The sequence below is a fragment of the Pyxicephalus adspersus genome, chromosome 9, assembly GCF_032062135.1.
Source record: "Pyxicephalus adspersus chromosome 9, UCB_Pads_2.0, whole genome shotgun sequence".
NCBI classification, from domain to species: domain Eukaryota; kingdom Metazoa; phylum Chordata; class Amphibia; order Anura; family Pyxicephalidae; genus Pyxicephalus; species Pyxicephalus adspersus.
Window position 1 is genome coordinate 1,075,088 of NC_092866.1, and position 23,625 is coordinate 1,098,712.

General features: G+C 47.6%; 1 protein-coding gene across 1 annotated transcript in view; it reads right to left on the bottom strand.

The window, feature by feature from the left end:
• Window positions 1-545: 545 nt before the first annotated feature.
• ZC3H18 (zinc finger CCCH-type containing 18) overlaps window positions 546-23,625 on the bottom strand; it is a 46,688-nt gene continuing 23,608 nt past the window's right edge. Inside the window, exons 10-20 of the mRNA XM_072423012.1 lie at window positions 11,841-12,089; window positions 11,140-11,259; window positions 9,624-9,722; window positions 8,224-8,370; window positions 7,720-7,863; window positions 6,946-6,954; window positions 5,917-6,077; window positions 5,469-5,680; window positions 3,251-3,347; window positions 1,493-1,586; window positions 546-1,393 (exon numbers count right to left, since the gene is read on the bottom strand). Coding sequence (XP_072279113.1) covers window positions 1,195-1,393; window positions 1,493-1,586; window positions 3,251-3,347; window positions 5,469-5,680; window positions 5,917-6,077; window positions 6,946-6,954; window positions 7,720-7,863; window positions 8,224-8,370; window positions 9,624-9,722; window positions 11,140-11,259; window positions 11,841-12,089 — 1,531 coding nt within the window. The 3' untranslated portion in view covers window positions 546-1,194. The remainder of the gene's footprint in view (window positions 1,394-1,492; window positions 1,587-3,250; window positions 3,348-5,468; window positions 5,681-5,916; window positions 6,078-6,945; window positions 6,955-7,719; window positions 7,864-8,223; window positions 8,371-9,623; window positions 9,723-11,139; window positions 11,260-11,840; window positions 12,090-23,625) is intronic.

A 23,625-nucleotide genomic window follows, 5' to 3' on the forward strand; every position in this document is an offset into this window, starting at 1 on the left:
GGCCCCGCCCCTTTATAATTGGGCTTGTTTTTTCAATCTTGGAGGATTAGTATCACATGTGGGTGTGGCCTGCATGCACAGGCCTTCTAGGACCGCCCACTTCTCCAGACTGACACCCACCAATCAAGGCTTTATATTTGCATAACCCCACCCCAGAGCAACCACATAGATCAGAGCTGATGGTTTTAAGAGGATAACTGAGGCCCCTCCCACCAGCCAGGATCTGCTGGCATTGCACAGAGAAGCACAGAGCCACGGACATTTTTGGGTTTAAAGTCCGGTAATAATTAACAATGGAAAGATTTTATTCAATGATTTCATTAAGATTTTTGATTGAGGGGAGGAAATAAAAGCAGATAAACCTTCAGCTTTATGTGTACACATCATAAGGGGTAAGGAGGACCTGTGCCCCACCCCCCCAGGAAGAATTTGGCAGCTACTCCACAACCTTTAGTAGTTTTCATGTCTATAACCTTTATCATCATTTTGTACCAAAAAATCTTAACGTCTTTTTTTTTTTTTTTACACCAAAAAGACAAAAAAAATGTTTTATCAAAATACTTTATTTTAGGGATAAATCCCCTCCCCCCACAGGTCTCAAGTCAACATACAATCAAATGAAGAGCGATGCGTCAGATCCCTAAAATGTCCCTCCCTGTGGCTCCTCCCCCTCCCTCCCCCGCTCACGTCTATTCCATACAAATAAAAACATCTACATTTTCGGCAAAAAAAAAAGAAATCTGAATATATGTTCCTGGTCTTCGCTCCCGGTGACACCAGAAGAGGGCGAGAGCGAGCTGGAGGTCCGGGGGGGTCGTTTACTTGTTTTCTCACTGGAGATGACGAAACTTCAAATTCATAGAAAAACAAAATTAAAAATGGGCAATCGGAGAAGTCATGTGACAGCTGATTATCCGAAGTGCAAGGCGGCGCCCTCTTGGGGTGGTGAAGTTGCGGGCGATGGATGGCGGACAATTTGAAGGGTGTTTCAGCCAGAACTAAAGGAAAAGTCCGGAATCCACAGTGACCGCTGCATTTATAACACCCAAATAAATTGATAGTTTATCACGGCTGGGCCGGCCCTGCTGAGGAATTGCAAGTCCTGGGGTAGGATGTGGGGCTTGCTGAGACTTGTAGTTCCCCAGCAGATATGAAGTGGCGGGGCGGTCTCTGCACTCGCATTGGTCGGCCTGGCTATACTTTGCTGGGTATTTTGGCCCGCTTGCGAGCGATGGCGTCCTCCACAGCCTTTAGCTGTTTGAGAAGTTCCTCCCTGCGTGATAACGTGCTGGGTTTCCCGGGCTTGGCGCCGGCTGACGGGGCCGCTTCTGGACCTTTGCCAGGGATGCTGGTGACTTTTGAACTCTTTGGAGGCGGTGAGGAAGGACGTTTCCTGGAGAGACAATAAAATGTCACACCATAAACATGAGGATCATAACAATGCCTATTGTAAGGTTACATCAGCATTGCCAACTGCGAGAGATTTCCCTACCTGTCGGGCTGAATGGGCGATGGCTTGGGGTTTGGAATCCTCTGGCGCTCCGGTTTTGGTGACAGAGGCTTTCCCGGCTGTTTGCGGTCTTGCGCTGTAAAGCAAAATATAAACAAAAATGTGAAAATTTCTCCTTTCAGAACTTCCTGGTATCAGACTCAATGATCTCCCCCATGGGGGGCAACCACTGGCACCCCCAAGTTTCTCCCAGCATGCAATAATGCAACCAATAAGGACACGGCTCCGACTGGCACCGCCTCCAACTGTGCAATACAAATGGAGAATTTCTATGCTTTTTGTAGCCCTGGAACCAGGGACTTACCTGTGTCCCCTGGGTACCAGTTGATTTGTGCCCCCACCCATGTGACCAGTGAGCTTGGGTGCCCTTATGGCCCCAGTGTGCCCCTACCCATGTGACAAGTGACCTCAGGTGCCCTTATGGCCCCAGTGTGCCCCTACCCATGTGACCAGTGACCTCAGGTGCCCTTATGACCCCAGTGTGCCCCTACCCATGTGACCAGTGACCTCAGGTGCCCTCCCTACCCATGTGACCAGTGACCTCAGGTGCCCTTATGACCCCAGTGTGCCCCTACCCATGTGACCAGTGACCTCAGGTGCCCTTATGACCCCAGGGTGCCCCCACCCATGTGACAGGTGAGCCCAGGGTGCCCCCACCCATGTGACAGGTGAGCCCAGGGTGCCCCCACCCATGTGACCAGTGACCCCAGGGTGCCCATACCCATTTGACCAGTGACCTTAGCTGCCACCCATGATTTCAGTGTGCCCCTACCCATGTGACCTCAGGGTGACCCCAGTGCATACCTACCCATGTGACCAGTGACCTCAGGTGCCCTTATGACCCCAGTGTGCCTATACCAATGTGACCAGTGACCTCAGAGGTGCCCATGACGCCGGTGTGCCCCTACCCATGTGACCGCTGACCTCGGGTGCCCTTATGACCCCAGTGTGCCCTTACCTATGTAACCAGCAACCTTAGGGTGCCCCCCATGACTACACATCTTCTCTGAATATTATGTAACCCCCTCCCCCAGGCTGCCCATTCTTGGGGTGTCACTTTCATAAGTTAGGGCTCAAACTACAGTAAACAGAGTTTGGGGGGTGTAAGGGAAGACAAATGTTCATTTCAGTTGCTTTTATTGCCCCAGAAAAAAGAATTCAGTTCCCAACACCAGCCGGGTCAGATCGGGGGAAGGGATCTCCATAGTAAATTCTTGAATTTGTATGAACTAAAAAAAAAAAAGTTGAAAATATTCTTCACTGCTAAAAATATCAATTCTTCTAAAAATAGCCAGAAGAGTTTACTCTCCGTATACAAACAGATTATAGAAATCTAAAAACAGATCATTCCACTCAGAAAGGGAACCAAGCAGCTAAAAATACCACCGAGAGGTACCCAGAGAAAACACCGGGATTATAAGAATGAAAACCTGACATTCACTCAATGGGGACCCATTCACTCTCAAGCATTGAGTCAACCCAAGCTGAGGACAATGTATGGCTTATTGCCAGCTGTGATCTCTGGGCTGAGAAGCTGACACTCTAATGTCCCCCCAAGTCACACACCTATTATACATTTATATAGCTCTGACATATACCGCAGTGTTGTACAGACAACACTCAGACAACTCAATAGCATCGACCCAACACTAGGATTTTATTTCCATGCAAAGTGGCCCTTTGAGGGGTCCTTGTGTGCCCCCCAGTGGAAGGAAAGGGGGGTGAGATTGTTGGACTCACCGCGATCTGGGGACAGGTTGGACTTCTTGCTGGGTGGAGAGCTCGGCCGGTCCTTATCGGAAGGTTCATACCTCTTCCTGCTCACCTTGTCTGTGGCCTGTGGGTAGAGATCATTTAATGAGATGGTTATGTTGGTGGAGTAATTACCCCACCTAGAAGGATCTGAAGACGCAATACTCACCTCATATCGGCTTATAAGCATTTTGTGCATTATCAGGATTCTTACAATGGATTTTAATTAAAGCCCAGGAACAGAAGGCCGACAACAGAGACTGCAGATCTATATGTGGTGTCACTCCCTTATCGGGGTGCCATGGGTGTGAGTGTCACAATATGGGCTGCACACAATCACAAATACTCACATATACATTTACTTTAAACCCCCCACACACACACTGTGCAAGAAAGCAATGTGCAAAGACCCTGCCGGCACCGAACCCTCAGAGCTGCCATTAAGGAGACTGTCCGGGTGGGATATACCATCTCCAATCCTTCTCACTCTTTATGGGGGGTCACCGGTTCCTGGCCCAGGACTCCAATTCACCAGGAACCGCAAGAACCAATAGGAGACTGAGGCATGGCTGATAACAGTGCTTGATATTTCAGCGCTGTAGAGGTGGGGTTGTCAGGTTAGCACTGGAGTACTTCCAGCATATGATGGGGGACTTACAATTTGGCTGCTTGGCATTGTTACCCGGCAGGTCACATGGTCCCCCATAACCGGACATACTAGCTGGGTGTGGAGGTATAGTGAGCATGGAGACAATGATGGTAAATGGGGATGAGAGGAAGTTCCGTTACTTTGCACACAGCGCCTTCGCTTATTCTAATCACCGGTGTGAGCTGTTTACAATTAGCTAAGTTCTGCAAATTGAATTTTTTTTTCTATATCTTTAACTCTTCCGCCTATAAAGGTACGCGGCCCAGGAAAGTACATTGTGTCTGTACGGCATGCAGTGTGAATGGGCTTTCCAGGCCACTCCTGTGGTTCCCTGGCTATTATTCTGCTTGGACTGGTGCCAGGGCTCTCCATTGCTGGTTAATGATAAATCTCTAAATGACTTTGTGTCAGGAGGAATTCCAGGAATGCGGTGCCGCCATAGAGGGAAAAAGTGGGAAGAATCGTATGAAAGACACCGCGAAGATCAGCGGCTTCATACAAATCCACCCAGGCCAGGATTAGGGCCACATTCTAATCTGAGGTCCAATATTGGATTATATTGGCACACAGAGCAGAATCTACCCCAGCACTTTGAATGGCCCCTGGGATGTGACCGTTTGCCATTGATCTCCACTCTCTTTTTCCAATGGAAAGTATTATTCATGTATTTGTTGGGTTCTGCTAGGTGACCAAGGAAGCATATTTGCCATTACATCTCACATGTGTAGACCCAGAGATTCCCAGGTGGGGGTGGACTGCAGGTATGTTTGGTGTTTCCGCTGCCTAGCAATGGCAAATCTGTTCTCATATTACCTAAAGTTATGGTATTGTTGTATCTGGATTTAAAGGGCAGACCCAGTTTTGAGCACTCTTTAAATCAGCCCTCCCCTTTATTAAATCTGCCCCCTGGTGCTCCCCTTTAATAAATCTGCCCTCTGGTCCTCTCCTTTAATAATAAATCTGCCCTCTGGTCCTCTCCTTTAATAAATCTGCCCTCTGGTCCTCTCCTTTAATAAATCTGCCCTCCAGTCTTCCCCTCAGTCTTGCATAGTTGTATGCACTCCTCTCCTAAACAGAAATTGCTTACACTGATTTCATTGCGCACAGTGAGCCTTAGAAGATGCAGCAAATACAATAACCATCCACCCCATCTCCTGCTCTGCCCCATTCACCCCCCAAGCAGCCATTACTGATCGTTTATTTTCTTTGTAATGAAATAACCAGCAGAGCTGTGTAAGTGTAAGCCGGGCTTGTGCAACCTTTAAAGGATTCCTGAAAACTTCCCGGCACCCAGTCCCAGTACTCCGACATTTTAGAGCCTCTTCTTCCCCAGTCTGACGGCCCCTGGTCTGATCCCTTCATGTATTTCCAGTTACTTTAATGATGAGTTTCAGCTCACTGCACTAAAATGCAGCCTAGGAGCAGCCCCCACCTTTATGAAAGGAGTGCTCCTTAAGAGAAGTGAGGCCGGGTGCGAAGATGTTTTCAGGAATCCTAAAAAGGCTGCACAAGCCCGGCTTACACTTGCACCCTGAAAGTTATACAAATTAAAGTCACCTTGCTCAGAAGAGTCAGTTTGATTTCCTTGTGAGCGCTGAAGCCGCTCGGGGCCGGTGGTGGAGGGGCAGCAGGATGAGCGGATATTTTTGGACCACTGACAGGCTTTGATGGTTTGGCCGGAGCCGCTTTTGCAGTCTGTGTGGCGGGATCCCGGGCTCGCTTGTCTTCTTTAGGCCGCTGTCCTTCCTTTTTAGGTTTGTCAGAAGAACCTAAAAAGACAACAGATATAAATTAAACAGCACTGGCCTATGAAACACAATGTGCCCCCCCTGCCCGGGATCAAACTGATGGCCATACGGTATGACTGGATTGGGAGATAGAAAATGAAATTAGAGTGCATGGGACAGCGTTGAATTTCTGGCCAATAAACAACAAATATACCAGAAGCGTTCATTTGTATTGATGGAAAAGTAAATATAAGTGATTGGAAAGCAGATGCAGTCACCTTTTTCTTTCTTTTGCTGTGATGGGGTCGGTGAGCGGGAACTTGCCGAGGAGATGGGGCTGGCGAGGTCGGCATACATATCGTCTGAGTCAGCGCTGCGCACAGAACTGCTGCTGGAGGAAACGCTGGAGACGGAAGAGACGCTGCTCACACTGAGCGACCTGGGGAAACGCACAAGAGTGAGGACGGAGAAATCTCACAAAGAACAGAAACTGCTCAAAAACAAAACATCACCTCTATAATAACAAGACTGCAGACACATGGAGTTATGTCCATGTAACAATATCCTGCATGGAGTGAGAGGGGTGGGTAATGCTTGGTGTAATGGTTGGTGTGACTCCATCACCAGCACTGTCCAGGGCCACTGATCAGCATGTAACTGTGCTGGCCGGTCCTCAGAAGTTTCCTTGCACTGATGTCACAGCGGCTGACTCTTGTAAACAATAGAGAAGACTCGGAGTGTCACATGGCACTTATTTTCTAGGTTTGGGATGGGAAGTAATGAGATCACTCCAACATAGGATGCCACGGCTGCAGCCATGTGACTCTTCAGGTCATCTCTCCTTTATTTACAAGAGTCAGCCGCTGTGACATAAGTGCAAGGAAACTTCTGGGAATCGGCCAGCACAGTCACACACTGATCAGTGGCTCCAGACGGTGCTGGACCCGGGTTACACAAACCATTACCAGCCCTCTCACTACATGCAGAATATTGTTACATGCACATATCTCCATGTGTCTGCAGTCTTGTTATAATGAATGGAGTTCTCTGAACAACCAAATCAGCGCTCACACCCAACAATCCCTCCGCGCTGCACTGCACATGTTGTTGTCTATACAAAGTTTACACAGTAAAGTTCACCCATAACCTTAGCGCGCACACTGCTGATGGAATAGAAGTTTATCTCAGAACATCGAATGTGTGCTGACATTTGGTAGAGAAAACATGGAAACTGCGTGGGAGGACAATGCATCCAAAATTAGAAGTCTTTTTTACAAACATTCAGAGGAAGATAATGCAGAGCGTACCTGGACTTCCTGTTGTATGGCCACCGGTAAGGAACAAGCAGGAGAAAGGGAAAGAGAATGAGGCAGATTAGAATGATAAAAGGCACATTCATTTCATTTACAAGCAGAGGGCTATTATTGACAGGAACAAATATTCTATAAATCTATCAGGGATTGGCTACAGCCAGCAGGGAGTTCTTATTAAAAGCCAAGACCAGGAGTGTCAGTTACTACCGATCTAAGGCAGAAATCCCTCCAATGTGCACCTACTGAACTAGTTTCACCTGGTTACCAAGCCTGGCTAAAGCTTCGTATGTATTGTACTGAAACTTGCCTATCATGTTATTTCTTTGGGCTGCTCTGGCTCATTTCTTCAGCAATGGATAAAAAACTGTTTCCCAATAATCAGCATTTTCTGCTGGGGAGACTGATCACCTTCGCTCTCCTCATTGCCCCTCTCACAATTGCTTTATTATTACATAGTATTTATATAGCGGCAACATATTACGCAGGGCTGTACAAAGTCCATAGTCATGTGACTAGCTGTTCCTCAAAGGAGCTCACAACCTAATGTTCCCCATCATAGTCATATGTCTTTAATAATGTAACTGCATGTCTTTGGAATGTGGGAGGAAACCAGAATACCCGGAGGAAACCCACACAAACACAGGGAGAACCTGAAAACTCCATCCAGTGTCTTGGACCTAAACCACATTCTCTGGATGCCCCCACACCAGCCTCGGATTAAACGCTGCATTCACAGACACCCTACATACACAGATTTCAGGATTGTACCTGGATTTTCGGGAGGCAGAAGGAGAAGGTGAACCAGAGCCCGATGAAGATCCGGAGGATCTGGACAATGATCGGGATCCGGACCTAGAACTGGAACCACTGTAGCTGCTGCCACTTCCGCTGACGCTACCACTTATGGTTCTCCTGAGTGAAAATATAAAACAACGTATTATAGCACAGACATATCGCGCAGCGCTGTACAAAGTCCATAGTCATGTGACTAGCTGTCCCTCTAAGGAGCTCACAATCTAATGCCCCCCCCATAGTCATATGCCATTATTACAGTCTCAGGTCAATTGTGGGGGGAAGCCAATTAACTTAACTACAGGATTTTGGAATGTGGGAGGAAATCGGAGTACCCGGAGAAAACCCACAGGGAGAAGCTGCAAACTCCATGCAGATAATGAATGCTAACCACTGTGCCACCATGCTGCCCAGTTATATAATGGCTGAATAAGAGCCAAACACCAGGTTATACCCTGAGCCCAGTTTGGGTCGGCGTACCTTCTGGGCGGAGCTTTTCTCTTCGTCTCCTTCGCTCGTCCGATGCGATTTTCACTCGTTTTAGGCGGTTCTGCCGTGACCTTCACAGGTTTTGCAGTTGCGCCTGGTGGCTGGGGAAGGGCAGCTTTCTTCACATTTGGTTTGTCTCTGAACAGTGAAAAAGAAGGAACATTTTACACATTGTATTTATTAAAATCCAAAGAAGCTCCATGCAGTTTTGTTCACAAAGTTAAATATTTTACAGACGCAACTTGATCTCTATATCTATTGTATGTGGAAAAGTTTCAGCAGCGACTATCCTTCTGTCTAGACTAATAACTACTGGAAACTTCACCACATTGGCAATGTTCATTAGGAACTCCCCCACCATCTAAAGAAGCCATTCCCTTTGCAAGCCTGATTGCTTGATGATATTTTAGGTCAGTGTGCCAAACTAAAAGATTTCATGGTGTGTGCAATATGAATAAAGCAAAATTCATAGATAAGTGTAATCCAGAGAAAGCTAATACATTTTTATGGTCAACCTAGCCGCACAAATTCACATGGCAAACAACAGTGCCATGTGAATCTTTTCAGGTCCCAAAGCAAAAAGAGAGAACGCGGACATTTCAAAACTTGCAAAAATGTTATGTCATGAAAGAATTTCTTGTTGTGAGTAAAAAAATAGTTTATCTTCCACCAAGAGAGACAAGAAGTCACCCCAGGGCAAAACCAACAAAAAATCTGTGCACGTGATAAACAAAATGACATTTAAAAAAGAAAGCAGAATAATAAAAATATCTTCCTGTTATTGTAACTTCAGAATGAGCCCAGTATGAGGACGGGGTAAAGGAGGATAATACCCCCTTGGGGGTCAGACCTCAATCATCGGGATCTAACCTGTCAAGGCTGCAGGAATCTCGGGTGAGAAAATGGGGAGTTTTGTGGCCAGAATGTAGAAGATAAGAAATTGTGACTTTCTATTCGATATTTATCAACTCTTTATAACAAACAATATGCAAGCAGAGGTTTTATATTCAGCCCTATGGGACCTCATTATTGTCATAGAGAAGCTGCAAGGTGATAGGTCAGAAGTGAGATGAATACACCTGTCAGATCCAGAAACTTCTGTGCCTGGTTACTGAAGGAAACTAGAAAAGTGTAGATTCCATGGTTAGGGTTTTATACAAAGAATAGAAGAAGAGCCAGGTCGTAGGGACAGAATTAGGCATGGGGTTAAAGGAAGGCCAAGGGGTGGAGACAGGGGGACAGGTGAGTTAAAAGCTGGAAAAGAGACCAGGTCAGGGAAAAGGTTAGGTTTAGGGCAACATAAAAGTATAAAACCCTATAAAAACCTCGAATCCCACAGTACAGGGTTGGGTTTCCTGCACAGGTCACATGACTAACATGCGGGCACTCACCCTTTAGCTGCAGAACTTGCGTCCCCTTTGCTTTTAGCAGAGGCTTTGTGTGGTGAGGGTCTTGGTGAAGGAGATGGAGAGGAGGAGAACGATCGAGACCTGAAAATAATAAGACCATTAAGATTTTGTCTGATTTGTTCTGCTTTTGTAATCATTATCTAATTTCTTAGTGTAATAATGACAATATCCAATATGGAGAATGCTTTTGGAACAGCTAAAAGAAATCAAAGCTATACAACAAAATAATGCTGTGGGGTGTAAAGTAAAATTGCAGTTTAAAGTAAAAAAAAAAAAAATTTCCAAGGGTGTTTAAAAATAATTGAAAAAATAATCTAGCAGCTCACCGGTTCCCCCAGACTCGCTTACTCTATTGTCACATTTCCTATGAGCCCCGGCAGTCATGGACACCTCCACTGAGAACATAGGTTCCTGGCATGTCACATGACTGTACCATAAACCAAACTACCAAAAACAAATATGGGGGGGGGAGGGGTATTTAGAGGCTGTTAGGGGAATGGGGGTTAAAAGGGATGGAAGAAATGCTTTATATGCAGCCAAATGTATGGGTGGTATTGGGTGGGAGAAAGACCCCCCTCCGACCCAGTCACCACGTCCCAGTGGCCACAGGCACAGCACCCCCCCCCCCCCCCATTTCAGTTACCCCTGGTGTAAGGGGGGGGGCACCTTATCCCCAGGCCAACAATGTAAGGGTGCATGTCCCCATTGACTTCTGGGGGGGGTCTCTCGTTAATATCAGAGAAGAATAAGAAAGATATTTCTCCCAAACCGCACATTGCGGTTTCTATTTAGTACGGCTTGGGGGGGAAAATGAAAGCCAGAATGGTCAAGGTGATGGCGCTAGGTCCCAGGTTCGATCCCCAGCCAGGACACTATCTGCATGGAGTTTGCAGGTTCTCCCCGTGTCTGCGTGGGTTTCCTCCGGGTACTCCGGTTTCCTCCCACAACCCAAAACATGCAGTTAGGTTAATTGGCTTCTCCCTAACAATTGACCTTAGACTACATTAATGACATATGACTATGGTAGGGACATTAGATTGTGAGCTCCTTTGAGGGACAGTTATTGACACAACTATGGACTATGTACAGCGCTGCGTAATATGATGGCGCTATATAAATACTGTATAATAATAATAATAATCTTTAATTAAGCGTCCAGGGAAAGAACTAGTGGCTGGAGAGAGTCGTCCCCCAAACAGTAGAGGAACAAAAAAAGAAAAATACAAACCTGGAGTTCTACTTTAACCCTTCAGCCCCAGGGTCAGTAAAACACAAACATGATGAAACGGTTACTCTTCAGGTTACAGGTAATCATTTCAAGGTGACAGCGCAGAAACTAAAACCTGGAAGATTTCCACACCTGAAAGTGTCAGTTGCCGGCAGCTGGAAGAACAAGTCCGTCCTGCGGTGCCTGCACTTTCACGGTGGAATTGTTACAAATACAGAGCTGAAAATAATGAATTATGCAATATCAGGGATGAGAAATGGGACAGCGCACCTGGAACGGCTGCCGGAGAAGGAGCTGTGCCGTGAGGAACGACTTGAGTAAGAACTGTACGAGGATGATCTGGAACGTGAAGATCCGGAACCGGAGTAGGAAGAGGACCGAGAGGAGGACCTGAAATGAGAGAAAATCATTACTTCCCTATAGGAAATGCACACAGAGCTTCCCGACATCACAATGCCAGATAAATAATACTGACAGGTCCAAGTCAAAGGCTGAATAAAGAGCATATGTAAGATAGCATGCGAGAGAAGGCGCAAAGGGAAGCGCGCGAGAGGGGAAGCGCGCGCAAACGAGAGCGAGCCAGAGAGAGGGGGAGCGCGCCAGAGAGAGGGGGAGCGCGCGCAAACGGGAGCGCACCAGAGAGAGGGGGAGCGCGCCAGAGAGAGGGGGAGCGGTGCAAACGGGAGCGAGCCAGAGAGGGGGAGCGCGTGCAAACGGGAGCGAGCCAGAGAGAGGGGGAGCGCGTGCAAACGGGAGCGAGCCAGAGAGAGGGGGAGCGCGCGCAAACGGGAGCGAGAGAGGGGGAGCGCGCGCAAACGGGAGCGAGAGAGGGGGAGCGCGCGCAAACGGGAGCGAGAGAGGGGGAGCGCGCAAGGGAGAGAGGGTCACAATGTCTGACGACCCCCCAGAGAAGGGCGGTAGGTACAAGTGATATTAGGTTGCTGACAGAGGCACACATTTTGGCCACCTACCTTGAAGAATTGGAGCCGGAGTCGGAGGACGCAGAGGTGTGACGTCGCCTGCGGCCTCGGCTGGGTGAGGCGGAAATACCGAGCTTCTTTTTCGGGGATTTTGATCGGCGCCATGGGTCCTTCCACTCATCAGCACGTTTGACTTGTGTGGGGCCACCAGCCGAGGGGGCGGCGGAGGCAGAAACAGTAGCATTAGCACCCGTCAGAGGAGCGGAGGGGGACTCTTTCTTCGGGGCATCGTTTGCACGACTGCAAAACAAAAACAACAAGAAAAGGCGTGAGCCACAACACGGGGTAAATCCACAAATACAACAAAACATGGAGGGTGAAACAATGCAACACCGCTCATAAAACTTTATAAAGAGAACAAAGCAGAAAGGATTGATCAACAAATCTCATTCTAAAAGGATGGAGGGGGGTCAGGGATGGCACGCAGAGTAGCAAGTGGCCCCCCCATTGCTCGCCAGGTGAACAATGAAATGGGACGGGCTGCAGATTAGGCCGCAGCATTCCAGGGCCCGGGCAGGATTCAGGTATTTGATGGTAGAAGTGAGGGGAAAGCAAGGCAGGAATTGTCTATAACACACAGAGCTCTGACCTATTCGGGTTTTTTTAATCTTTTATATGGCTGCCAAATGACACAATGAGGCTTCTTTATAGACTTGGTGGCTCCGCCCCATCCCTCCACCATGCTTCACAGACGGGATTGGCTGTTCTGCATGCCAGTTTCTAACACTCAATCCTGTACCCTACAGGTCACTGTACCCATAGTGCTGAGGGGCATCAGGGGGTCCTTTAGGAAGCTTGCACAGAGCAGTAAGAGATCAGTCTGCATGCAGAGTTACATTCTCCTCCATAGTAACATATTGCGATTGCATTTTGTTCAGACACCATGGATGGTATTTGGTGCCCCCAGAACCACTATACAAGACGTAATGCCCACCCATTGCTCCGATCTCTGTATGACATTATGGGAAAGAAAATGTAATTATGTTCTACACCGCAGCCGGGGGATTTGCGGAGTCCTTACAATTATCTGCCCCCCAGGGGTTCAGGAAGCCTCGGCTGCTGTATTGCAGAAACTTGGAATGGCACCTCATGGCACCCTGACCGGGGTCCCCCCTCATTGTGTCCCCAGGCCGGGCTGCACACAGACAGAAGGGGTCATCCCTAAGTAAATGACTTTCCATTGCAGATATTTCCACTGACCGGGGCCGCTGTCATCATTCATTTTCCAAAGAAACGTAAAAAAATAACATTCTGTTTACTGAAAACATTTTTACAGTAAGTTGATGATAATCGCAGGAAAACCATTCATGCAGAAAATATGAAAATTCCTGAAGGCTTAAAAACAACTTCTCAGCACCTACAGCACCGCACATGGGGCTCCCAGCCTGCCAGCCAGCGTCAGCCATACTATACGTGGACCAATACCTGCAACAAGCAGGCAGCCAGTGAAGTCTGCACTCCCCACCACCATACTGGAGATTAGATGTAGTAAGGAGGTGGAGAGCTCTATAGTATTACATTGCCGAGGTCTCCATCACATTAGGTGACAGGCAGAGGTGTCCAGGCCTTGTGAGGGGACACTGACCGAGGAAATCACCACTGCAGTCTGTTGAGAGGGGCAGAAGGGGCTGCCCCGGGGTCAGGCGGCCCATGAGAGGGGCAGAGGGGGCTGACCCGGGGTCAGGCGGCACAGGAGGGGGGCAGAGGGGGCTGCCCAGGGGTGAGACGGCCCAGGAGGGGGGCAGAGGGGGCTGCCCAGGGGTGAGACGGCCCAGGAGGGGGGCAGGAGGGGGGCAGAGGGGGCTGCCCAGGGGTGAGACGGCCCAGGAGGGGGGCAGAGGGGGCTGCCCAGGGGTGAGACGGCCCAGGAGGGGGGCAGAAGAAGCTGCCCAGGGGTCAGGCGGCCCAGGAGAGGGGCAGAAGAAGGTGCCCAGGGGTCAGGCGGCCCAGGAGAGGGGCAGAAGAAGGTGCCCAGGGGTCACCCCCCCCCCCCATGCGTCAGGCTCCGTGTTATCTTTGCAGCAATTCACAATACTGCTGAGCCAGCAATATCTCAGCCTGCACGGCCACAACCACCGACGTCATTAATCCAAAAAAGCAGAAAAACAAAATGCAAATGATGCCGGGCGACACAATCACACACGTCAAGGGACAGGGGGCACCGTAAGCAACTAATGAACTCTATGATTTAATTGCAGCAAATAAATACCCAGAGGTAATAATAAGGGAGAGAAAACAAAACTTCTGGTCATTAAATTATAACCAATGACATAAAAAAAAACTTTACTGCAGTCAGAAATCAGCAGGACTTTTATAGTGCTCATCATAATTATGTGCAACCATCCAGGGGGGGCACAGAGGACACATTATAGCAGGATAATAAAAGGAAAGATATAAAGACAACAGTGTACACACAGCCAAACTACTGGGGCAAATCTCCCCATTGTGGGCGGGGCAGAGACACAAACTACTGAGGGAAATCTCCCCATTGTGGACGGGGTAGAGACACAAACTACTGGGGGAAATCTCCCCATTGTGGGCGGGGTAGAGACACAAACTACTGGGGGAAATCTCCCCATTGTGGGAGGGGCATAGTTGCTACATTTCTAATGTTTTGCTCTTCCCTCTGATATGAGTGGACAGGTAGAGCAGAGAGTTCTGCAGGTAACGGCCAGGTGTGACGTGGGGTTAGGAAGTTGCTATGTAACAGGAAATGGATCGGCTCCAAGTTTGTCACTTCTGCGGGTTAGGTAATCCCTGCGAGCGGCTTTGTATTTGCATAGAGCTCCTGTCAGTGGTCAGCCCGTCGGCCCTGCCGTGACATCAGCATGGTGAATTTCCACAGTTGACACATTCACTCCACATTCTCACGTAGCTTTTCACCCTTGGGCCGGCTGCTGCTTATAGATGACAACATGAAAGGTCGGCCTACACTCCCCTCCCCCTTTTAAATTTCCTACTCAGGTGGAAAGCCTACCTGCAAAAAGGAAAATTCCAACTAAAACTACCGCCCCCCCCCCCTTCCAGGAAGAGATCAGGGCAGGTAAACTCTCCAGGAAAAACAACTCCTCAGATTGTCTACTGGGGGAGGGGGGAAGATCTGCTTGATCTGCACTTTGCAGGGGGGGAGGGGTCATGCTCAGTAATGCTGAAGATGCTGGTAGGGCGAGGGAAATCCTAAATATTTAGCTAGTCACATGACTATGGACTTTGTACAGCGCTGCATATTATGTTAGCGCTATATAAATTCTGTGTAATAATATTATTAGTAATGATGATGATTGCAATGGTGGAACAATATACAATGAGTGTGCAATGGCAAGCAGTGACCATGTGACATTGCCGCCAAGTCATGTGACCGGCTGAAGAGTTACAATGTGATCACTATACAAGTTACACGCAAGCAATGCCAGCACTCTGATACATTGGATGAACCCCGATCAATGCCCAGATACCAGGACTGATTGGGCCAATCCCCAACCATACAGCGGTCTCTATGCCGCACACAGAGCAACGGTCAGAGAAAAGACGGACCAAGAAAACATAACACGGCATAGGAAATGATCAAAGGTGGTCAAAATGCCTCCAAGATGGCTGCTCTTGTAGGGGGACCCCAGTCTGCAGTGGCTGGGATCTACAAAACGGGCTCCAAGGAAGAACTGGTGACAGGGCCAATGGCCCCCAAGGCTTAGTGACTGAGGCAGAAGTTTAGGCCAACCGGTCCAATCACACAGAAGAGTTCCTGCGGCACAAACTGCTGACATAGCTAATGCTGAGCATTGCGACGCCTCGCCCATGCTGACCCCAGTTCATTACTGCAAATGCCTACAATATGCATGCAAGTGCCAGAACTGGGCCAAGGAGAAGAAGATGAATAACCGCTAATTTGATGGATTTCAATCATTGGATTGCTGGGTGAATCATTTACTAGGAGAGATAGCAAAGGGCAGGCTGGGGGAGGCAGAAGGACAAATATTCAGGCAGGTACACAGTGGTGGCACAGGGTGACCCCTTCATGTAGGATTTGCGTGGCCCAGATTTACACTGACAGTTCCATATTTTATTACAATCTATAAATCTGTAGGACAGAATCGTTGCTGTTCCAAGGGTCCTCTCCTCCTGTATCACTGTCTGTATCTGTCTGTCATTTGCAATCCCTATTTAATGTACAGCGCTGCATAATATGTTGGCGCTATATAAATCCTGTTTATTAATAATAATAATAATAATAATAATAATAATAATAATAATAATAATAATAATAACCATGGCAGCTTCCATTCACTTATGGTGAATCCTAATGGGAAACCAACATTTTGTCTTGTCCCTCCTCCTCCACTCAGGTTGCCCATCTGCTGAAGGATCGGGCACACAGAGCCGCATTCCCTGCATGCCATCCAGAGCTGAGCTCACAGGTGGTTAACTAGTTGTTGACATTGTGCGGTTCCAATGGTTTATAGATGACTCTGCTGGGATATTTATAGAAGTGTCACTTCATGGGAAATTCTCCTTATCAGAGGATTAATGTTTAATTGGGATTTATATTCTTACAGGGTGACCGGGGGCATCGGTGGGACCTGCATGTGAGGCAAGCTGGCAGCCTGGCATGGAATGCAGCAGAAATCACAGTTTAAAGAGAAGGAACTCCAGCTTCTACATATTTTCCTCCCATAATTAAAGATTCAACAGACATCGGCATGTCCCAGCCTTAGGACTGCCCATTGCTGCAGGGATTAGTGGCTGGCAACACGCAGCTAAAGAGATGCCAACATGCGGGCAGACTGGCATGAGGTTTGAAGATGAGAGCAGGAAATAGGCAGAAAAATAGGTCTGCAAGGGCCACATTCATTTAAAGCCGAACTCCAGGCAACCAATACATTTAGAGATAAGTTTACCCTTCACCCAGCTCTGCAACACCTCACCTAACTTAATTACCCCCCCACCCCGAGACTGAACAGGGTAGGAGAAGCAGCACACTGATGAGCTCTTCTTGCCCCTGGCACATCTAATTGGCCCTCCGAGTTTGCAAATTCCAGTTCTTAATAATAAAATGATGATACAGCGATTTGTCCATTGGGGTCTCTATTAGTTTTCTTTATTATTCCCACACCCGGCAGTTTATGCTGCACCTGGTTGTGCCGTTATTTTTTCTGGGGTGCCAATCATCTCTTGGCATGTTCTCGGAGCTGAGGGTGGGGGAGCCATTGCAGACTTTTCTAGATTTTAGGAATCTAAGAAACACCAAAAACAGCAATGATTCCTTTTCTGGGAATGGGCACGGCCCCTGGTAAATTCCCAGGCCGATTCCCCCTCCTCCATGTCCTCTGTGCTGCATGGAGTCTCGGTATCTGGGTCATCTATTTATCTCTCCGTCACCTTTTATTTTTCAGTGTCAAGGATCAACGACCCAGCCTGTGACATCACAGGATGAGGATCTGTGTGACAGTCTGATCACTTCCCTGACTTAGGCAATGACATGGGTGATCAGGACGGATTCTGAAGGTCGGTCACAGGAAATCTCTGACAGTTCCAGGAAGTTCCTCTGCTTTGTATGAGAAATATTGCTGTAATAATGAGGAGGCTGAGAACTGACATTAGGGGAGGGGGCCCGATAATAATAATCCCTACTCATCCCATTCCCATTGTGCTATAGGGGCTGCACCTCTTCCTGCCTGCAAATCTGCATCGCTGCACCCCATTCCTGACTGCTAATCCACGACAGAGACCCTGGTGCTAGCGGAACCCCACAAACCCAGGACGACCCCGGTGGGGCTGCACCAAATATTTTAGAAGCAGGGAGATGATCATTAGGTCTTCCTGCTTCTCTGTGCAATGCATCATGGAAGGTGGGGTGACCCTGCCTCAAATAGTCTGCCCTAGGTACCACGCACACTGAACCTTCTATACTGAAAGGCAATGAAATCCAATAAATGAAAGGGGATGGAGCAGTATTTCCCCCAGAATTTATTTGTAAGCTGTAGGTGGGTGGTAGCGCCCGTACGGTGGCCCAAAAACAGCCGGATGGTTACTGAAAAGTGCCCGGTGGTGCACCCGGGTAAAATGGGCCGGGGAGAACACTGTGCTGGATTTGGCTTGCTGCAGCTTTTGATGCACATTGTGAGAAGATCACAGTGTGCAGTACAATCAGAGGAAGCAAGAGAGGACCGGAGGGCAGATTTCATAATGGAGGTAAAATGTCATGTAGTTTGTGTTACATCACTGTAATTATCAATCCATTGTACGAAATTGGACCTTTCACCCTTCAGTACTTATCTAACCCAACAGATCAGGTTTTAGGGGCCCCTTTATATGTGATGCCTATGGTAACATCCGCAGGATATTGGCGCATTGTCGTCATTATATTCACAGCACTTGGTAAATAAACCGGTTGGGTCACTGCTCACCTGACGTCACACACGTCCTCCATCCTTTATTATCCATTTATTAGATATGTGCCATCTGACGGCCCAATTATCTGCATCATACACAGTGCCGGAGGAGTAAAGTCCAAGCAACTTTTACTACAAATCCCATAAAACACTCCGGAGGCATGAAAACAACAAAAGTGTGCAAAGTCTCTGCTACCTCTGAGCTGCCAGTAAATAAATGGGCAGCCACAAGCAATGGGCCCTCCGGGGACCCCCACCTATACATAAGGTGCCAATCACAGCGTGTCCGGCGTCACCCCCCCCCCACTTCTTCCATTCATTGCATTTCATGGAGGATCAGCATCACATGGGTGCGTCGTTACCACAACACCCTGACTTCCGGAAGCCATGCACAGGACCCCACAGCCCCTGCCAACCCTCTGCAATGCATAAAACAGAACTGTTTCAGTATGGTTGGTTGGAATCTATAGCGCACCATAGACCATGTTGTATTTATTACAAAGTTATTCTTGCATAAAAATATGAAACGGTCCATGAATTATTACAAAGACTGTCAATGCAATGCATATAAATGACGGCTGGTAGGAGGGGCCACAGGGTGCTGTATAAGGCTTCCTGAAAACATTCCAGCACCCTGCCGGCCCCTCCAACCAGCCGGTATCTAAAGACATTGTAGACAGAAGGATGAAAACCTATTGACATTGGGTGTAAAATCAATGTAATTAAAATATTGATGGGAAAGGAGAAAAATAAAAGCAGAATACATTTTCAAATATTTGGGGTCACGGAGAATGACAAATCCTGCAAAATCCTGACGTTTAATTGGCAGCTTTACAAATCTGATGATTTCATCTGATGACAATATGAAGATAAGAGCGGCTGTGCAATGTTTGGAAGGATTTTTTCCCCCGGCTTAGGTCATATATTTGCTTATGGACAGGACGGGTTTATAAAATCCCGCTTTGACATAAAAGGAAATGTCGAATAAAAGGACAAAGAATGACGTAATTGGTAAAAACAGGAAATGCAAAACACAGAGCCGGTGTGACATCACGGGAGCGGCCTGGTGATGCCATCCGAGCTGCGTCTGCACTACGCCAGGCGGTGAAATCCCAGCTTAGCCAACAAGAAAACTGGAGGCCACGCCCCCATCCTGCCAGGCTAATCATGGCATCTGGGCACCAATCATAATACAGGATGAGTGCCAGCTCAGTATTGCAGTAGTCAGGCATTGTGCCCGGGAGAAATGCCACACCTGAGCAGGATAATGACAGGAGAACGAGTGCCAGCGTGCAGCATAAAAACAACCGCCAACCACGGCAGTACTGGAAAGAGAGGGGCAAAATGTGATTTATGAATAGAAAATAGAACTCAGGTTTGCTCAGCAGCGTTTGTGATTTGTGCAACTCTGCCAGACAACACAGCCAGGTGGGGCAACAACACTAAATTTAAAGAACTGAGCGATGTTGCCCCTCTGCCCCCAGCCAGCTGAATGGGGAAAAGATTGAGCAACACTGAGATAGCTCATAAGTCTCCTCCTTCTGGCAGCACATGTGCACACAGCACATTGTTATTGGCTCCTAATGCTGTCCCCCAACCTCCCCCATCCTGCAGAAATCTCCCCATTGTGGGAGGGGCAGAGACATAAAACTTTCCCATTAGCAGTACAGTTAGGTCCATGAATATTGGGACAGAGACAATGTTTTTCTAATTTTGGTTCTGTACATTACCACAATTAATTTTAAATGAAAGAACTCAGATTGACCTGCAGACTTGCAGCTTTATTTCAGTGGTTTGTACAAAAAGATTTCATAAAATGTGAGGAACTAAATCCTTTATTACACAATCACTTCATTTCAGGGGTAATAAGTAATTGGACAATTGACTCAAAGGCTATTTTATGGGCCGGTGTGGGCAATTCCTTCGTTATGTCATTATCAATTAAGCAGATACCCACCTACCTACCCCATACACAGCCTGCCCACCTACCTACCCCTTACACAGCCTTCCCACCTACCTACCCCACACACAGCCTTCCCACCTACCTACCCCATACACAGCCTCCCCACCTACCTACCCCATAAACAGCCTTCCCACCTACCTACCCCACACACAGCCTTCCCACCTACCTACCCCACACACAGCCTGCCCACCTACCGACCCCACACACAGCCTGCCCACCTACCGACCCCACACACAGCCTGCCCACCTACCGACCCCATACACAGCCTGCCCACCTACCTACCTGATACACAAACCCCTCCACAGCTCTTGCCCCACATGTTTCTGCCCTGATAGAAAAATTCCCCCCAGCTGGTCTCTCCGCTCCTCCAATGACCTACTAATGACTTCCTCCCTCACAACCTCATCACACGCACGGCTCCAAGACTTTTCTAGAGCTGCCCCGACTCTCTGGAATGGTCTCCTCGGCTTCCTCCTACTTTCTGCTCATTTAAAAGAGCACTCAAAACCCAACGCTTCACCCTCACCTACCCGTCTTCTTCTGTCTCCTAAACCCCTTACCCACCATTCCCATATCCCCCTCCTATTGTTTGATACTTCCCCACCTCCTAGATTGTAAGCTCCTCGGGCAGATATCGGGCGGTTTGGGCAGTCATTTGCAACCCCTATTTAACCACCTGACCGATAAGCCCGACCTTGGTACGGGCTAAAAAAAGTTACCATTTTCGATAACCCCGAACTTTTCTCCCTATATTAAAATCATCACTTACCTGGTCCCGCTGTGCTCATCCAGCGTCGTGTTCGTGTTGCAGCGTCGTCCTCCAGCGTCGATCTCCCTCTCCAGCGTCGGGTGCCTTCTCCGAGAACCAGCGGGACCAGGGCGGAGAAGAAGATGCCGGCCGGCTTCTTACCTGGTCCCGCTGATCATCCAGCGTCGTTCCCCTTCCAGCGTCGGGTGCCTTCTAAGACAAGAAGCCGGCCAGCGGAGAAAAAAAAAGCCGGCCGGCTTCTCCCTGCGTGCGTGTCCCTCGGCGATGACGTCGGTGCGTGAGCGGGAAATTCAAATTCAAACTCATTCAAACACATTTTGTATTGGATTGAATACAAAGTCCTGTATCCAATATAAAATAATAGAAAATATATTTATGTGGTTTTGTCTATAGGTATGTGACGGACACTAGGGAGGTGTTTTAGAAAAATATATTATTATACAGTATACCGAATTATTGCATTTTCAGTATTTTTCATTTATTTATGTATTCTTGTTTAAGCTGATTTTTTGTGTCTTTTATTTAATTTTAATAAAAGTAATTTTTTTTTACATGATTGTGTGTTTCAAACATTTTTTTATATTCATTATATCTACTAGAACCCTACTCGGACATATTTCTGTAAGTTACAGGTCTACAATTTAAAAAAAAAAAAATTTCATGAAAACCTGTAACACTTTTGGAACAGAAATCTAGACCTCAGTGTAACGCCCAGGTGGTTAATGTACAGCGCTGTGTAATATGTTTTGTTTAATAATAATAAAAACCCCCTAAGGCATCTTTCATGCTGTCCTGAAGGATTTTGCACACATTGCATCATATAAATCAGCAGCAGATCGCCCCGAGCCGTTTGTCTTGTTGAAATCGATCCAAAGAGGTTTGCCAGGCAGGGAATGACAGGGCGAGCGGCTCACACAATGTACACACAGGGCGGCGCTATATTTAGAAGCTGCTATTTTTATCCGGCACTATAAATAGAAACGCTGCCTCCACTTAGGAATGCTGCACTGCGGTTCCAGGAACTAGCAGAGGAAAGTTCAGGTGTAATTCCCACCTGTCATTATATACTCATTTTAGGTTTTATTTCCGATGATAATTACTTATTACAAAACATTCATTCATCTGAGATTCATCGCAATGTATAGAACGATAACCTTTGGCACAGTAGACCTTTTAGGCAGGTTCTCTTTGCAGCTCGTGACCTGCAGTGTTGCATTGGGGGGTAATATTTATAAATGTGGACCTTGGACCCTGGAAACAAAGCATACATTAAAGTATAACCTGGGGGGGGTCAGGTGCTGATGGTGGGGATTTGCCCCTATTGGTGAGGTCAGGTACTGATGGTGGGGATTTGCCCCTATTGGTGAGGGCAGGTGCTGATGGTGGGGATTTGCCCCTATTGGTGAGGTCAGGTACTGATGGTGGGGATTTGCCCCCTATTAGTGAGGTCAGATGCTGATGGTGGGGATTTGCCCCCTATTGGTCAGCTCAGGTACTGATGGTGGGCATTTGCCCCCTATTGGTCAGGTCAGGTAATGATGGTAGGCATTTGCCCACTTATTGGTGAGGTCAGGTAATGATGGTTTGAATTTGCCCCCTATTGGTCAGGTCAAGTGCTGATGGTGGGGATTTTCCCCTATTGGTGAGGTCAGGTACTGATGGTGGGGATTTGCTCCCTATTAGTGGGGTTAGGAACTAATAGAGGGAGTTTGCCCCCATTGGTGAGGTCAGGTACTGTTGTTGGATGAGAAGACCTGGCTCACCATTCCAATTCATCCCAAAAAAGTGTTCAGTAGGGATGAGGTCAGGGCTCTGTGCAGGGCACTCGAGTTCCTCCACACCAAACCGGTGACCCCATGTCTTTGCCCTGGGGTACAAAGGCAGCTCCATAGTCATTGGGGAACAGAAAAGGGTTTTCACCAAATTGTGACCACAAGGCTGGAAGAGCACAATTTTCTACATTGTCTTTGTATCATGGAGGATTACCAGGCTCTCCAATGGGAACACCAGGACCCCATAATTGACCACACATTATAAGCAAAGTAACATTTGGAAAATGGTGGCCCTAAAGCTGACAAATGTAAGAATGGAAATAGCACAAAAGCAGCTTCTTGAAAAAGCTTCCATTGTTCATATTCGAGGTTCCAGTCTTAATATTCAGTGAAACACACGCAAAAAATGTACACTGGCCCTTTAATTATGACCTAGAGAAACATTGGGGAGGCGGAGCAGCTGAGCAGAGGGGGCGGTGCTAAAGACCAACACCAAAGTTCCCCTGAAAATTTCTTAAATTACCAGCAAATATTGCAAACATTTAATGATATCACAGATTTCATGCAGAGAAATAACATTGTATTATTTCAAGTATGCGGCCCGACAAAGGTGAGAGGCCACACCATACCCCGAGGACACAAACCCAGCACAACAACAATAAATGTTTGTGGAATTTTACTGGGTCATTGCCAATTGATTAGAAAAAATACCCGATGACATAACCCGAGGACTAAATAAAATACTCAGGAGGAGGAAGCAGAGAATATGAAAACAGTCAACCTGAGGCTTGTAACACCTCCACCCCAAAACATTACACCCCTGGCTAGGTCAATCTGTAACACCCCCACCCCAAAACATTACACCCCTGGCTAGGTCAATTTG